Source organism: Formica exsecta, unplaced genomic scaffold (assembly GCF_003651465.1).
Source record: "Formica exsecta isolate Colony F162 unplaced genomic scaffold, ASM365146v1 scaffold138, whole genome shotgun sequence".
Classification (NCBI taxonomy): Eukaryota; Metazoa; Arthropoda; class Insecta; order Hymenoptera; family Formicidae; genus Formica; species Formica exsecta.
Genome location: NW_021848711.1, coordinates 823,563 through 840,837, shown reverse-complemented (window position 1 = coordinate 840,837; position 17,275 = coordinate 823,563). Strand labels below are relative to the sequence as shown.

The 17,275-nt window shown below is 32.2% G+C and overlaps 4 protein-coding genes across 4 annotated transcripts in view; 2 read left to right on the top strand and 2 right to left on the bottom strand.

Annotated features, from left to right (window-relative positions):
* The window catches only part of LOC115246100 (stromal interaction molecule homolog), an 8,592-nt gene extending 4,155 nt beyond the window's left edge, over positions 1 to 4,437 (bottom strand). The window contains exons 1-10 of the mRNA XM_029824710.1: positions 3,759 to 4,437; positions 3,538 to 3,677; positions 3,332 to 3,451; positions 3,106 to 3,218; positions 2,902 to 3,017; positions 2,654 to 2,823; positions 2,410 to 2,553; positions 2,147 to 2,314; positions 1,743 to 2,007; positions 1,387 to 1,467 (exon numbers count right to left, since the gene is read on the bottom strand). Coding sequence (XP_029680570.1) covers positions 1,387 to 1,467; positions 1,743 to 2,007; positions 2,147 to 2,314; positions 2,410 to 2,553; positions 2,654 to 2,823; positions 2,902 to 3,017; positions 3,106 to 3,218; positions 3,332 to 3,451; positions 3,538 to 3,677; positions 3,759 to 3,960 — 1,519 coding nt within the window. The 5' untranslated portion in view covers positions 3,961 to 4,437. The remainder of the gene's footprint in view (positions 1 to 1,386; positions 1,468 to 1,742; positions 2,008 to 2,146; positions 2,315 to 2,409; positions 2,554 to 2,653; positions 2,824 to 2,901; positions 3,018 to 3,105; positions 3,219 to 3,331; positions 3,452 to 3,537; positions 3,678 to 3,758) is intronic.
* A 165-nt stretch (positions 4,438 to 4,602) lies between these two features.
* Positions 4,603 to 9,265, top strand: LOC115246101 (activin receptor type-1-like). Its single transcript, XM_029824711.1, has 8 exons — positions 4,603 to 4,843; positions 4,921 to 5,254; positions 5,593 to 5,771; positions 5,861 to 6,092; positions 6,513 to 6,781; positions 6,871 to 7,511; positions 7,599 to 7,833; positions 7,962 to 9,265. Exons 2-8 carry the CDS (start codon positions 5,194 to 5,196, stop codon positions 8,097 to 8,099), a joined length of 1,755 nt encoding a protein of 584 aa, XP_029680571.1. The 5' UTR covers positions 4,603 to 4,843; positions 4,921 to 5,193; the 3' UTR covers positions 8,100 to 9,265.
* Positions 9,266 to 9,299: 34 nt separating this feature from the next.
* LOC115246102 lies at positions 9,300 to 9,876 on the bottom strand. The gene is made up of 2 exons (XM_029824712.1): positions 9,797 to 9,876; positions 9,300 to 9,718 (listed from the first exon to the last, which is right to left on the bottom strand). The coding sequence occupies exons 1-2, from the start codon at positions 9,842 to 9,844 to the stop codon at positions 9,317 to 9,319; spliced, it is 450 nt and encodes a 149-aa protein (XP_029680572.1). The 5' UTR covers positions 9,845 to 9,876; the 3' UTR covers positions 9,300 to 9,316.
* An 894-nt stretch (positions 9,877 to 10,770) lies between these two features.
* LOC115245956 lies at positions 10,771 to 17,197 on the top strand. Its single transcript, XM_029824484.1, has 15 exons — positions 10,771 to 11,213; positions 11,306 to 11,605; positions 11,859 to 12,133; positions 12,227 to 12,402; positions 12,475 to 12,674; positions 12,760 to 13,074; positions 13,162 to 13,354; positions 13,456 to 13,581; positions 13,750 to 14,400; positions 14,474 to 14,630; positions 14,715 to 15,261; positions 15,623 to 15,851; positions 15,967 to 16,546; positions 16,651 to 16,856; positions 16,945 to 17,197. The coding sequence occupies exons 1-15, from the start codon at positions 10,771 to 10,773 to the stop codon at positions 16,993 to 16,995; spliced, it is 4,449 nt and encodes a 1,482-aa protein (XP_029680344.1). The 3' UTR covers positions 16,996 to 17,197.
* The last annotated feature ends 78 nt before the right edge of the window (positions 17,198 to 17,275 follow it).

Sequence of the window (17,275 nt, the reverse complement as noted above, 5' to 3'; positions counted from 1 at the left end):
TACATATGTAAAATATTAGAACAGTATATAGTTTACAAAATAATTTTGGGAACATTCAGATCTTAATTGGTAATGCATCGTTTTTTTACAATTAGATATTTTTTATCACTGGAATATAACAAGATATATATATAAAGAGAGGTACAAAATGTTTTCCAAACATTCAAAATTCGACTACTAATAAAGTCAATTCTAATAATATATTAGATAAGTATATATATGTATATAATGCCCATAATACGTTGATTGTCGCGATTTGCACGATCCTATGTCAAAATCCGCGAAAATTCGAGATAAGAGATTCGTAAACAAGTTCTTTTTTATATTATTGAAATATTATTGCACACATTTTCTAAAAAAATTTACTACGCATTATTCGTTATGTATATATCGATAAACACACGTAATTTAATTCATGAGATTTTTTTGTTCCAGGTTTGTGGAAATGTATGCTTATATGTACACTTATATAAAACAACATATTCATTATTATGTACAATTTTGTAATTTGTTGCGTTTTGCATGCATGTAATATTTAAGTCAATAGTCGATAATTTTTTATTCCTGAGCTATTGTCATGTACATTGCAGTCAAATCTAATACTACAAACAAATAATACAAATGCAATTGAATATTTGAAAGAAAAATCATGGTCTTGCTCTTTTATGTGATAACACATATTTTTGCTCAAATTTCTTTTTTATGTTTAATTATATATACATACATATGATAACCTTCATATTTTATGCACATTTCAGAATATTATCTATCATATTGTTTATGATTTCTTTCTCTTTTTTGACATATTTAACTGCATTAATGAGTATTTATATAAAATCGACTTTTTACTTGTCATTTTGCACACTACATATCTAAATAATTAAACATATTGCTTATAAATATTATAATTTTATGTTTTTTCTACATTTTTCAAAAAATATTAAGTTTTATATCGATATGATATACATTGGCATAATAGTAGCATTATTTATTATGATTTTTTTATATAATCTTTCATTTACTGGGCAACATGTGCAAAATTAAAATGCATTTCACATTTCTCATATGCATATGTTGACCACTTTACTGTTGTATATTGGTTATGATGTACATCCAAGGCACATGATACTTTAAAATCAACACAACTTAATCCTATAATGTTATATATTTATTATTGGCACAAAAATATCAATGCTAGGAGAGAGAAAATTATATCTTTTTTACCATATTGTTAAACATGAAAATTCGTTAGTAAACTATCATTAGAAAGTTTCCCTGTTTGATGTACATATGCGCGACATATAGACAGGCCACAATGGTATTTAACAACAAAATGAGCATTGATGTGTCAATCTAAGTACTCATTGAAGTCCATATCCAGCTTACCTGCAGCGACTGTACTGGCCGTTGATGGTGTGTACATTGAACTTGTCTCATCATCTAAGTCATCCTGGCTACTAAGTCGTCCTATAATATATTACATACAGATCACTTAAAAATTTATATAACAGCTTACAAGCAGTTGTTTTCTTTTTTAAAAAAGATTTTAGTGAAGAATGAAAATGAATAATTGTTTTAACATAAAATGTATTACATGATACAAGTTTTATATGTGTATGTTAGTTATGTAATTCTTGTATTAAATTAGGAAGAAAAAATGTATTATTTGATTTAATTTTTGTAAATTCTCAGATGCAATAGAAATAATAATTAATTGTTAATAGCCAGAATAGATTAAATACCTCTTAATCCAACACCTCTACCATTAGATGTCCCTCTATACAAAATGGCCTCTAAATAGCTTAATCCATTATTGTTAATTATATTGAAACCACAGAGCAATTCAATTTGCTTCCAACGATGTACTCTTTCTTTCAGCTCACTTGTTACTTCATTTAATGAAGTTCTTGCTTCAACTATACTCTTATCAACTTCGTCAATGGATTTTCCATGAGTCGAAACAAAAGCACCTACCAAACTGGAACGTTTCTTTCGTAATTTCTCACACTGCAAAATAATAGACAAATATTTTTCTAGCAATGAAATTTTTTTGTCAGTATCATCTGGCAAATTAATTATAAAGGTGGCATAATATATAAATTGTAGAAATTGCATTGAATAATTTATAAATAGTTATTTTTCTTACCGCTTCTCGTGCCTGTTGAAGCTGTTTTTCAGCTGCTATCCTCTTATTTATATATGCTTTGTTCTCAATTTCATGAGTTAATTGTAGCCAATGCTGTAATCCAGTTGGTGGCGACCAGCATCTATCTTCAAGTTCACCCTCTGCTCGTTGTAATTCCAGCTTCAGCATCTGCAAAATATATAAATCGATATGAAAATAGGATAAATGTATTAAATATATTCATCATATATGTAAATGTGGAATAAATGAGAAACGGTATTAACTTCAATTTCCGCTTTCATTTGCGATACTTCAAGGTCTGAATATGAAGTATGTAATCCCAAACTTTCATCTTGCAAACGTTTTTCCAAATTTTGTTTCTCAGTAGTTGCACTTTCTTGTTCCATTCTTGCTCTCTCCAGCTCTTTCTGCAATCAATTATATAATGTTATTTTAATAAAATTCTCAAGTTGAAGAGTGATCTAATTTTAATTTTAATTAGAGAATTAATTTTTTGAAGAAAAATACCTGTAAATTTTCCAGTGTAAGTTCTGCCTTTTGCAAACTTTCCATATCTTTCATCATTCTATAAAGATCCTTTTGGGAATTTTTCTTTTGTTGATATGCGTACCAGCATCCAATAAGTGCTCCAAATAACAGTGTAACTAATATTAAGTCTTTGATGCTGTGTCCAGTATCTATTAATTATTAACTATAGAATTAATTTTCAGAGAAAATATATCGTATACCATGTCATAATATTAAATAAGTATTACCTTTAGGAGGTCCAAAAAGAACAACATCCATTGCTTTTAAGGCAATTTTTTGTTTATGGATGGGATCTTTAATACCCAGAACATTATTAAGATAATGCATATTGTTCACAGCTAATCTAAAATAAATTGTAATAAAAAATTCATATATACACATATATATAGTTTATATATTTTCTTATTAAAGAATCATAATAATAAACTCACCGAGGAAGCGTAGCACCAGTTACACGATGCTGTATGAAAGTAGGAACATATTGAGGAAGCTCAACGTTGGAAGTTAACCATTCTGATGTTTGTTCTATTGTCCAGTTATGAACCTAATTTATAAAAACGTTACAATGCATGAGATATAATAACATTACATGGAAAATCATAAATATCTTTTTGTTACTATTTAAAATAATCTCTATATAAAATTTTATCGCATTACTTCTGATCGCAACCAAGCTTCCCAGAGTTCTCGCACACTGATTTGCATATCGTCATTATGGTGGAAAGCCCTCTGTCTCCGTTCATAACCAGCTTCGTATTGCAGTTCTTCTCTTAGAAACTGTCAAAGTTGGAAGTACATTTGTATAACATCTTGTATACATTGTGTAATAGACATTTTTCTCGCAACGATATAATCATCCTTACATCGTCCGATTCGGATAGATCAACGTTTCCATTAGCATCGTCATCCAATTGACTGTGGAGAGCCCTTATAGCTTCTAAGGCTAGACGATCGACCGAAGCCATAGTGATGCAAGCTACGTCGTCATTACAAGTATCCGCAGCTGGAATAAATTAACTTAGACATATAAAGTGTTCAACCATAGCATCCGTGTATATTCATGCGACACGAAACGACGATTTACTAGATTCGTGAGCCACTGCTTGGGCCAATCCATCGGTGAGGGTGGCGGAAAACGCTACTATTTTGGAATGTGAAGGGCTCGAGGCACCGGTTTGAAAGGTCGGGGTAGAATCGAGCGCTCCGCCAGTGGCCGCTACCGTATCGAATAACCAATACAACAGATGAATTCCCAACGGTAGAAGCGCGTTCACTGATGTTCGCATCTTAGGTTAGCGCTCCAGCTTCCTTACTGACAGCTTCGCGCCCCTCTTCGCACGATCCAACAGATAAGATCCGCGATGGAATCAGCGGAGGAAATCCTTCTAAACTCTCTCTCCCCGTGCTCACGTCCGACGCTGATTCGCGATCGTGAATATATTCAAGGTTACTACAATTCGGACCCGGACCGACGATATATCGTCTCGACGAGCGCATAACAAGCGTGACCGATTACGAATGAGACAGCTTCATAAATGTGTCACGCGCTAATATTATCAACTCCATGAAAGCAGATTCCGTTGTTAATACTCGTGATACATGAAAATATTTGATTGCTTCGTTAATTAAGTCAAATTAAGTACATACACACGCTCTCTCTCTCTCTACTATTCCGAATCAGATGTTTTATCCAAGGCTACTAATAGCACTTCCGATTCACACGACTTAATCGATTTAAGATCAACTTTCATGTGAGCTTGTTTTTAATTAGAAGCGCGTTCAGAAAAAAATACACACTACGCGCGGATAAATAAAAATATTTTTTTTTTTTTTATTTTCTTATATTTATGTAGCTATTGCTTTAATTCAAGGTGCGCCCCTATTCGAAAGAAAATATTCTTGAGTTACATGTTTCCCGAAACATCCTCTACGAGTAAAATTTTCCTCGGAGACGACGTTTTGGAACGTAACCTTGGAGTAAAATAAAAATTCATGAAAATTGAACGTAATATTATTATGCAATCTGCGGTTATAAAGCGCTGCTGTCTTTAGTACCTTTGAATAACGATAGAATATCGTATCTAGATATTTCGTGCATCATGACTCAGAATTGTGTCTGACATCTTAGCATTCGTGTTTGATATATACATGTGAAAGATTAAACATAAGGTTAAAGAATAAATAATAAAGATTTTGTGCAATATTGAAAATATGGATTATCACAGCTAGAACTACTTCTTTTTCAGAAGAAAATGACCATGTAAACTCTGGTTTTACCGTACATGTTACTGAAATATATCGATGTATACGAGAAAACTATGCGTCAGATATAAATAAAGAATTAACATTTGTTATGCTCGAATGACGAATTCACGCATTTTACGATTCGGAATATTCGTTTGAGTAAGAAAAAGAGGACTATGAGAATGTCGAGTGCGATAAAGAGATCAGGAAAGATATATTTTAACGTAATTTTGTTTCTGGCCGAATAATTCAGTGTGTTTCGATGCGAAGTAGAAATGGCGGATGTTATATTTATCACGCATTTCGTACTCTTGTTGACATTCAAATTATGTTCAGGTATGCGGATAAATTATCGTGAATTTCAAGCAATATTCATCGTATCATATGTAATTTTAAATGAGATGTAAATACTTGTATTTTTATATATTGTGTTACTCAAGTATATAGTTTTGCACTAGTGTTGCTTTTGGATCTAGCAAAACATTATTAGATCCTTATTTTTACAAGACATAAATAAAACTCCAATTTATGCAATATATATTGCAGAAATTTCGCGTCTTTTATTAATTTTTATTATACTTGTTTTTATTACAAGTATAAATGCATTGTACTAAATAATTTATTATGATGTTCTTTGCTTAGTATTTATATACAATTTTTAACTTATATTCTAGGCGAAGGAGCGATTGCGTTACAAGAGCAAGATATTTCTCTTGATAATGAAAAATTAAATCTACCTGAAACGTTGGAGCATAGTCTTGCTAGTAATACAGTTAGCCAGAGACGTTTCAAATGCCATATATGTGAAGATTCCGAGTGTTCATTATCTAGCATCTGTGAAGATGCAATCACTGTAAAAATTTTTATATTTTTTATTCAAAATCTTCAAATTTACATCTTTTCTTGTAGAATATAAATCAACATTTTTGTTTTGTTTCATAGTGTTGGAAGTCCAGGGTGAAAGAAGCTGACGGTACTGAATCTGTTAGTCGCGGCTGTTACAAATTAGAGGAACATAAGTTGTTTATGTGTAATAAAGAAGACCACCAAGATGCAGAACATAAGGAAAGGCATGTTAGAGGGTTAACAAATGGTGTTCAATATTCTGTGGAATGCTGTCAAGCAGATTTTTGTAATGTTGGCCCGTATCCTGTACTGCAAGATTATTCGACTAGTAAGATAATCTAATCTGTGTACACATATCCATCCAATGATGCTATAGTCCAAGTCATACCTGGGCTTCCTCAAGTGTTCGCCTCCAAATATCTCTGTCTCCTGCCATAATCCTCCAATTACATCTCTACAACAGCGCGCGGCTATTCGCATCTATAGAATCTATCCATGCTTGCGTGACTCCATGATCCCAAAAGTAGTCTCTTATGTGTTTCCGAGGTCCTTGCCGATATATCCAATTCGAGATATCCTTTGAGGTTTCGAGACAAATTTATTTTCCGGAATTAGGTTGTCAGCCTAATGCTCAACTCCAACCTGGAGGTACACATATGCACACACAAAAATATATATGTAAAATTGAATTGTAATAAGATGATTGATATTGTTAGAAGCAGTTTTTATATTTGTATACGGTTTTTAGATGCTGATAGAGGAAATTATGTAGTGAAATTAACATTTGCGATTCTCGGGCCAATGATTGCATTGCTTGTCGCTGGAGGGATTCTATTCTGTTTATTAGCGCATCGAACGCGAAGAAAACGGCCGATGGCGTCTCGTCGGAATAAACTTATTATAGATTCCGATATTGAGCCTTCCATGTTACATTTCTCTTTTTCCTCGCCTACATCGTCCGCTACTTATCATCCGCACGAGCTTAGAGCAACAGCGGCTGGTGATAGTACACTTAAGGTATATAATGTTAATTTTTTATTTTTCTGTGTTTTACATAACGCGCGTGCGACATATATTAATTAATTTTACCAACTATATTTTTGTAGGAGTACCTAGACGGCCGAAGTTTGACAAGTGGTTCTGGTTCTGGATTGCCCTTGTTAGTACAAAGAACTTTAGCTAAACAAGTAGCTTTAGTAGAGTGTCTCGGTAGCGGTAGCAGTGGAGGATTCGGCGGAGAAGTGTGGAGAGGAATTTGGCATGGCGAGAATGTAGCTGTAAAAATTTATTTCTCGCGGGACGAAGCCGCGTGGGCTCGGGAGACCGAGGTTTATTCTAAGTTGTTACCATCTAGACACGACAATATTCTGGGATATGTTGGCAGCGATATGACTAGTAGAGCTAGCTGCACTCAGCTCTGGCTGGTGACGCAGTATCATCCTCTCGGTTCGCTCTTCGATCACCTCAATCGGTCGCCGCATCCGTTGACACATCATCAAACGCTCAATATTTGTTTGAGCATCGCTAACGGTTTGCTTTATTTGCACACGGAGATTCACGGTACTAGAGGGAAACCAGCTATGGCTCATCGTAATCTTAAATCGAAGAATATCTTGGTCAAGACTAACGGTGGTTGTGTAATCGCCGATTTTGCATTAGCTGCTACGCAGGATCGTCTTACAGTAGACAGAATCGATCTACGGCAAGGAACTAAACGTTATACAAGTCCCGAAATTCTCGATCAAACGTTAGTGCAGCACTTTTTCTCTTTTTACTTTCATACTACTACAAGCTGGTCAAATTGATCACAATGTCTATTCTGATTCATTTCCAGAGTAAACATTGAATGTTTAGAGAGCTTCAGACGGGCCGATATCTATAGTTTAGGATTGGTAATGTGGGAAGTCTGTCGCAGATGTATAAGCAATGGCGTAGCCTTGGAATACGCGATGCCGTACTATGAATGGCTGCCTAGCAATAATCAAGAACCCTCCATAGAAGAAATGCGTAAATTAGTCTCGCTCGACCAGCGAAGGCCGCCGCTTCCTAATAGATGGCATTCCGACCCGGTAAATTATTTTTTCGATTCTAGCATTTGTCAGAGAAATATTGCAATATATGTATATCAGAGCTAAAAAAATTAAGTTTAAATTATTTATTACGTGAATAATTGGAATAAATGCTATTTCTTTTGCAGACATTAGCCGGGATGGGAAAGTTAATGCGAGAGTGTTGGCATGGGAAACCGGCGGCCAGATTACCCATTCTTAGGGTAAAGAAAACGCTCGTTAAATTAGCAGCTAATGATTCTCGTGTTCATTTACCGCTCGATTGACCAGCATTCATCTTACCGAGCTCTCTTTCATCCATGTATTTATTACTGTTGCTGCAACAACCCGTCACGCGCATTGTAAGTTCGATCATTATCATCGTCATCAACAACAATCGTGCGTTATCGGATGCATTATATCAAGATAAAAAAATATCGCATATCGACATATCGAAATAACAATGTTAATACGTTTGTTAATGTTTGGCATATGAATTCTGTTGCCTTACGTTCTTTATTACTGTTACCATTCTGGAACAATGATAGTATTAAGATTAAGTATAATATAGTTTTGTAGCGTCAATTGAACCAAATCGCTAAGTAGAAATATTGTTAATTCCACAAGATGGTTCAAAATTATCTATTAAAAAAACAGATATTATATATGTAGGAATGTACAATGAATTTTTTTCATAATCTACGCAAATGAGACAGGAATAGATGATTTTCTCAATTATGTTCAAAAATTGAGTATATTCTACATGTATATAATAATCATTATTTTAATTTATATTGAAAAAGCAAATATTATTTCTATCAAAACATTTTTTACATGCTTTCTAAGCGATTATGGCTCGGTTCGATTCAAGTTGTCATACAAAAACAGTAATCTCTTAATTAAATAATTGTAATATAATATTGTTAGTAAATTTCTTTTGAGGATCTTTTCAGTATAGCGCGCAATAGTTTGAATAAGTGATTAAAAAATATTTGTAAATAGTGTGTATCTCTGTATCGATATAGCTATCATACAATTAATTAATACATAGCTATTATCATATGTCTTTCTCATAAAATCATCAGCATAATATAGACAGAAATAAGAATAAATGGTGCGAAAGTAGCAAACTATTATATACAAAAGGTATTATACATTTTTCTGTATAATACTTGTAATAATTTCATGAATTGCTTTCTTATAGACTATGTTCCACTTGGCGATCGCAATACTCGTAGGATCATTTCAACCTTATTTTTTATTGAGAATTAAACAAGGGTAAATGATATCCGCGAGTTTTGTGATCGCCAAGTAGAATGTAGTCTTGGCATCTATATATAAATAACCAATGCATTATTAAAGATGAGGATAGATGTATAAATAGCAGAATATGTAGTATATAATTGTATGTAATAAAATTATTGTACAAAGATTTTTGTACGTAACACACACATATGCTATATGTTGACTTGAATATGATACAATGCTTTATCTTGAAATTTGTTTATTCTTTAAGAGGTAATGACAATAATCTTTCTAACAATATTCTATTATCTAAACTATGGTTACCGACACATTGCTCGAAGAATTGCCGGAGATGTGACGGATCGTTCGTGTGTAATAAAATGATAAATGCATATCGCCATATTAAAGGTTCTAATTCAATTGGATATTCCAGAAGTCTAGGGAATAAATTTAACGCATGGTTCCAATCTTGACGAGTGATGTACGATTGCATCTCCGACAGTGCCAGACTTTTTGAAAATCCTACGAGTGACGTTCTGCTTCTTCTACTGCTCTGGAAACTCTTGCAATAATGGGTTTTACGATCGTTAGCTATTTCTTCCATATTCTTTCGCCGTTTTTTATCATAGTTACGTTTTGTTATCATTTGTATAGCTTTCTCCTAAAAAATCATAATATTGTAATACTTAATTATGCAATTTAAAATTGTCATAGTTTATATGCTAAAAAAATTACATACCACATTAGATTTTCTAATTTTTCGAGCCGATGTGAAATCGCACGACATGATGACTTGTGCCAGAGAGAAACCTGAGAGACATGCACCAATCGATCGTTTTACCATGGCACCGAAAAGTGGATCCGGCCACGTAGTTCCGCCGGCTCTAAAATGGATCCAGTTAGCGCCACTGTACCGGCTAGAGAAAGCGTTACAGGAAAAACGGCGGCGTGGCCCCTCTCAGGTTTCTCTCTGCTTGTGCGCACTTATTCTTTCTTAGATTTTCGAACACGTATAAAGTATCACATCGATAACCCTATGCGCATTTATGCGTTCTCAAAATATAAAGTTTATACAAGTTTATATTCCTGAAGAGATACTTTTTCTATATTTCTCGCATGTATTTGTGGGTCTATTAATTGATAAAAAGACACAGTAGTTTTTTTTTATCCTTTCTCTTACAAATCTTATTATGAAGACCGAAAATCGAAGACAGGCAAAAGCATCAACTCTTGTTCCTGTAATGAAAGATGGAACACATGTATGATATATATATATATGCGTATATTCGAGCATGGAAAGAGAGAGAGGGAGAGAGAGGGAGAGAGAGTGGAAGAAGTATAAGGGTGCCATTACATGAAGCGCGGAAACGCGGATTAGCTTAACACGGAACGAGAAGGGAACCAATCGCGAGCGTAACAAAAACTGCAGAATGCTCGCGATTGGTTTCACTCTCGTTCCGCGTTACGCTAATCCGCGTTTCCGCGCTTCATGTAATGGCACCCTAAACGTGCGAGCAAAACAGAGAGCAGATCTAACCTTGTTGACATCAGTGGTCGCACATCGCACGCGACAACACTTTAAAGATTTGGAGACATGTTATACTATTTTAGTATGCATATTCGAAATAGTGACGGTTTCCGGAAGAATAAAATCGTAGTTGGAGTTTATAATTATCTCCATAGATTTGGTAAAAATTAACTTTATTAAAAAATATGGAGAAACCCACGAGTGAACCTATCGTGCGAAATGATACCAATTCATCGGCATCCTCTGTTTCAATCATCGAATCGCCCAGAAAATGCAATTTATCTTTCTCGATTAACTTTGATTTCAATGATGTCGATAACGAAAATTCGACCGATTCTGAAAATGCAGATTTACAAATTGATATATCCGAAGTTGATAAATATGAGCCGTCTAGTAAACATAAACGAGAAGCTATTGAAGAAGCATCGGTACTTAATAAAATGGAAGAAGAGATTGAGAGACAACTCGATGCTAAAGCTGCCAAAACTAATTTAACTGCCACTAACGTTAAAAATATATTAAAACATGTGATCCCTTACGAACATTTAATGACGATGATACAAAAATGGCTTGAAGATACGGAAGATGATTTTAACTTTGGTCCCAAACTCACAAGAGCTAAAGCTAAGTATGTATTGTTTTATTTATTGTTAATTTTGTTATTCATACATATAATAGTTATTTTTGCTGTATGCATGGATAAAATTTTCTTTCTTATAGAAAATTAGCGGCTGCTCAGGTCAATATACCATGGCCTATCACTACAACACAGAAAGCTTCATCGGAAGTGCAAGCTTTGATTCAGGAGGAATTGCCAGAAGATTCATCCGATGAAGAATATAATCCTGATCATGATAAACATACAGAGAGTGATGATGATAGGGAAGTGGAAAATACAGCAAATAGTGATATGGAATCACAACAATCAACATCAACAAATAATAGGAATGTATTTTGTCCTGAACAACAAAGGTCATCGGATATACAATATGATCCTGAAGGAATTTTTAAAATACCAGCGTATGTGAGAAATAATTATTCATATGTACTGTCTGATAATGGCTTGTTCCATTTTTCTAGTGAGGTGAAGGAGTGGTGATACCTATCCTACATTTATCTCCGCTCCTACGTTCATCTCGCTAGGGGAACGGAACAAATCATTATTGGACAATGTACAATATTATAATAGAAGTTGACTTGATTATAATTGCTTTTCAAATTGCTTCTTAATATTAATCCGTTTTAATAATAATTGACAAATATTATATTTCAGTGTTCCACATGTTGCAACAGAGGAAGAAAGTATTGGTCAGAGAACACGTTCTAAATTATCTTTAAGTGAAACTTCTTTGGAGGAAATAGAGCAAGCATTTATACCACCTGACATAACTGCTGATATGACTGATGATTGGGATTTTGAACTCGATGAAGATTGGGATAACTTTTTAAAAGAATTTACGCAACCTTTAACACAAGAACCATTTATAGAAGATGATCCAGAAGCAGATCCAGAATATAACATCTTAGAGGATGAAGAAACAGATTTATGTATGTATTGTTATAAAATAATTCTTTATATTTTATTCTGTTATTTTCTTTCTTGTTATGTGATTGATCTTTAACTTTGATAAATGTTAATAGTGGACAAGGAAGAACTCAGGACAGATAAAGCAGTAGAAGTTCCTCGTAAAGAACAATACGATTTAATTGCAGAATTACTTGAATTAACCCCTATGTTCTCAACACAAGAAGAAGAAATATCAAGAAGAAAAAAGATTCCAGACAATGTAACTCCACCGATTGAAACTAATACCATGGTAAGAAAACTTATTTATGTTATATATTAAAAGGCAGCGGTAATCGAATTTTCACATTTTCATACTTTTTAGAACTCTTCTATGGTAGATCTTTTACCGGTACTTGCAGAACCCGAATTACCAAAATTAGTAAATTTTGAACAACGTCTTTTATTAGCCACACAATTTCGGCAACATATACAATTAATGGCACAGCATTTTGTTATGACTTACATGCATCCAGAATATCATTCACTATCAAAAACATGTAAACAGAACTTGAATAGCTTAAGGTACGAGGAAAAGATAATAAAAACATAATATACTAGAAGATAATAAGTCAGACAAAAATCACAAAATTCTGATAAAACATTCTAGATATTTGAGCAACGGGCCAAATTCTGCATTTAATGCAGAGAACTTGGAAGCAGCTTTAAAATTAATATCAACTTGGGAAAAAAAATTTTCTGACACACAATTCTATACAGATTTTAAACAGAATATAACAAATAACATTGTTAAAACTAAAACGTGTCATACAAACAAGCGAATATATATTGAAGAATTTCTTCCTGAAATAAAAAAATTATTTGTCGAAAGTAAAGCTCTTATGTATCCAGCACTTTTACCGGAAATACCTTTCAGGGGAGGAATTAAACTTACAAAATCTACATATTCAAAATCAGAAGAAACGTAAGTATTTTCAAACTCTTATGTACTACAACATATTATTTTATTCTATTTTAATATATAATTTTATTCTATTCTAATAATTTCCAGTTTAATTGCACTGGGCATAGAACAATTTTTACCATTTGTTGCATCTAGACCAAGAAAACTTCGCACAAAGAAAATTCTATTAGTTGATGCTGCTCAACTTATTTGTCACTATCTGCTACCATGTAGAGATGCACAAGGAATATTATATCATATTAGAAAACGCCGTGTTTCTAAAGATGGAAATCCGATTAAGGTATGTACTGAATAATTTTCAGACTCTTATATTAACTATACACGTATATAGCTACAGTTTATTTACTACATTTAACTACAGTTAAATACATTTTATTGTAGCATTATTTTGAGAAAGGTTATGCTCCTAGAATAATACATCGCATAACACTTGATAATAAGCCCAAAGCTCCAAAAGATCAACCAATAAGTATTTTACCTTTAAGATGGCAAATTTATCTCGGTAATGTAAGTATATAACAAATATGATTTCGCTTATATCTAATTAAAAAGAGCTATATCATGATACTTGATATGCAAAATTTTATTTGTACATTATATTACACATACAATAATTGTAGGTTAGATATTCATCTTATGTAACATTTAATGATAATTACTTATTTATTATTACAGCAAAGAGAATACAAAAACAATTCATTGAAAAATAATTACATATTTGATTCAAACAGTACTCTTGGAAAACAGTGGATTAACATGAATGCAATAATGAAGTCATATCCTACTGTCTCTAGCAATCATCCCTTAAGAAACCCAGTTGTAAATATATTACCGAAAATATTACCTGCGACTGTAAACCCAAAAACCTTAATTACTGATAAAAAAGATAGTCTTAGTATAAAAAAAAATACTAAACTCAATGATGACAATGGCGAAAAACAAATAATTGATAATAATATACAAACTACAGGGATGGTTACAGGAATAAGTAAACCTAACAAAAATTTACATTCTATAAAAACAGCTACTACAGATGCAAAGATGGTGCAGATGGATAAATTACCTGATGAACAAAAAAATAATACTAAATTAAATAATATATCAGCTGGAAGCTCAAAGCTATCCAAAGATACATCACAAATATCAGGATTACCACAAATACGTAAAACTACACCTCGATTAGCAAAAACAAGAAGCGCACAGAATATGAAATTGATGGCGCAAGTTTTAGGTTCAAAAAGTTCGACCAACTGCAATACATTAAAATCTAAAGAAAAAGATATCATGGATAAAAATATTGACGAACATTGTACCGTATCAAAAGTTGTGAGTCCTATTTTGTTCCATTAAGGAAAATATTTAGTTATCAATATCTATCTAAATTATGATTTTTGCATAGGATAATGAGGAAGAGATAGCAGAATTAATGCTAGCTAGTACTACAATAATAAAGGACCCTGTAAGTAGGAAAAAGGCTAAACAAACTAGAGAATTGGAAATTATTAAAAGATTATTAAAAGCTGATAATCCATTGACCGAAGAGGAGCGTGAAGCAAGTAAGCCAGTTAAATTATAATAATTTTATGATAAAATAAATTTTTTGGTTTTTTTTCTAATCTGTATTCAATTTTTTTTTGTAGAATTTGCAGCATCATATCTTCAAAAATTACACTTATCATTGGAACCTAATAATCCGGAAATATTTAAGACTGTGATAAAGTTGTATTTAGACTATAGCGAAAAACTAGAAAATATTAACCAAACAGTTATTGACCCAATATTTCCTGAAGAATTTGCAACGAATAAAGAGATACAAGATAGCGCGATTAAAAAAGATATACTCACAATCAGATTATATCAAGATGTCTGTAAAAGGTTGCAAAATTATCCAGAAATGTGCACAGATTTTCTATTATTTTTAAAGCCACATCAAGCCACGATGATTGGTAAATCCATAGAATATATGATGTTACAAAAAATGAATGATTTCGTCCATATTGCGCAAATATATTTTGCTAAGCAACCATCGCGGATAGCAAAGATGATGCAGGCGATCACACAACTTTCGTCTGATCCGCACACAACTCTGGAAACTATTCATACCATTATAAGTCCAGTTTTTAAAGGCCATCCACTCATTATGGATTTATTTTTGCAAGTTTTACCTACTGCAAAACCTCCTGAAAGGTAGCTATAACTGTATAACTATATGTATTTTATATATTTAAATAATCTCAAAAAACAAATATTGCACAGTATTGTATATAAGACATATCATACAAAATTTTAATAATAGATTTTCTTAATGATGAGTTTGGAGTTTATAGTTCCTGTGTCGCAAAATCGGCGCATCGATTTCAAAATTTCACTCGATATTCAAAAATAGTCGTTAGAATAATACATGCAATATTTATTTGTAAACATTGTAAAAATAAGCATTTTAAAACAAAATGCGTCAATTAAATTTATTTGATCTATTTATCATTTTCTCATAAAATATGGAACAAATCATAATTGTATAAAAATGTATTTTTGATATTTTTGTCAGCTTATTTGTACCTCATATGTTTGAAAACTTGACATGTCCATTAGGACCTTACGATAAGAACATAATTTATACTGAAAATGCACCAGAATTATATGAAAATATAGAATTACCTACAGCATCATATCAGGAAGATCCATATGGTGGAGAAAGTTGTAAATGTGATTGTCATAACATAGATGACCCAAATCTTAAAAATAAATCAGAACATTGTGTTTCCTGTGGTACACGGGTATGCGCGCCTTTTGATAATATCTAATTGTATAACTTTTGTATTTTTTTCATATTACTTTGTGTTTCTCTCTTTATAAAGATTTAATGAAAAATTTTTTCATCTTTTTTAATAGTTTCTTAATGGAAGAATTTATCTTCAAACGCCTGAAGGATTGCGACCTGCAAAAATTACATTTCCTGGAGAGCATCAGGAGAAACTGGAAAATATTGCGCGCGTATCGTTAAAAATAGTTGATAAAGTCATTCCACCAATTTCGTCTAAAAAACGACGAAAATCATCGAAGAATGATTCTAGTCACGAAGAAAATTGCCAGAAGCAATGCGCTACAAAATATTCGCCATTAAAAAATAATGAAGATAACGAGAAAGTAGTAGCAAAGTCTAAAAAGAATGTCAAACTTGCAATTAAAACAGATCAAAAGAAGGCTTTAAAAAGAATAGGCACTGTAGACGATGCAATTGTGAACAAAAGAATACGGATGTCTCACTGCAGGAATAAACGAGAAAAGAAGACTGAAGAAATCGATGTCTCATTGGAACATAATGAACTTGATATTACAGAGCATGAGAAAACGAGTGATATCATAGAAACAGAAATCAATAGCTGTATGCAATCGTCAATGCAAGATAATTTATCAAGTACTGAAATAATTACACAAACTTCTGCAAGCAATAGTGCTGATTGTGATTTAAGTAAGTTACATGTAAATTTGTATCGATTTGTATCGATAGTAAAATTTTATTATTAATAGAAAAAATAATGAGAATTTTGAAGAACGTCAACTTTTTGTTTTCAGATTGTAAAAAAATGGGTACAGAAATAGCAATCGTTGAAAAAAAAATGACAATCAAGAATAATATCCAGTTAAATTCTGATTTAAGGAACACTAAACCGTGGACACGTCAAGAAGATATGATTCTACTACAAAGTGTTAAGAAGGAATATTCTGAAAATTCATTTCAATTAATTAGTGAAAAATTAAATAATCGTACTGTTGATCAGGTAATGTTTTTATTTCTAAAATTCTGTACACAATTACATATTTCATATTCTTAATACATTTATATGCAATGACTAAATTATGTTGCAGGTGAAAGAGAGATGTCAAACTTTACTTTCTTTATTACAGAAAATAATGTAATAAATGTAAATATGTATATATATTATATATAAATTTGGATCTCTATGAATAATTATATATTTTAAATCATTATAAAGATATTTTAGACGAGAATAATATAATAATATTATTATAAAACATCCGACTTTATGTTGACATTAAGAATATCTTTAGAAAATTTGCCTATAATAGAAAAAAGAGAGAAAAATTTATCGATCCCAAAATATAACATTGCTTAACTTAAAACATCGCAGTGCACTATTCGAATTTTTTTTTATGTAAGAATAATTAATATTAAATT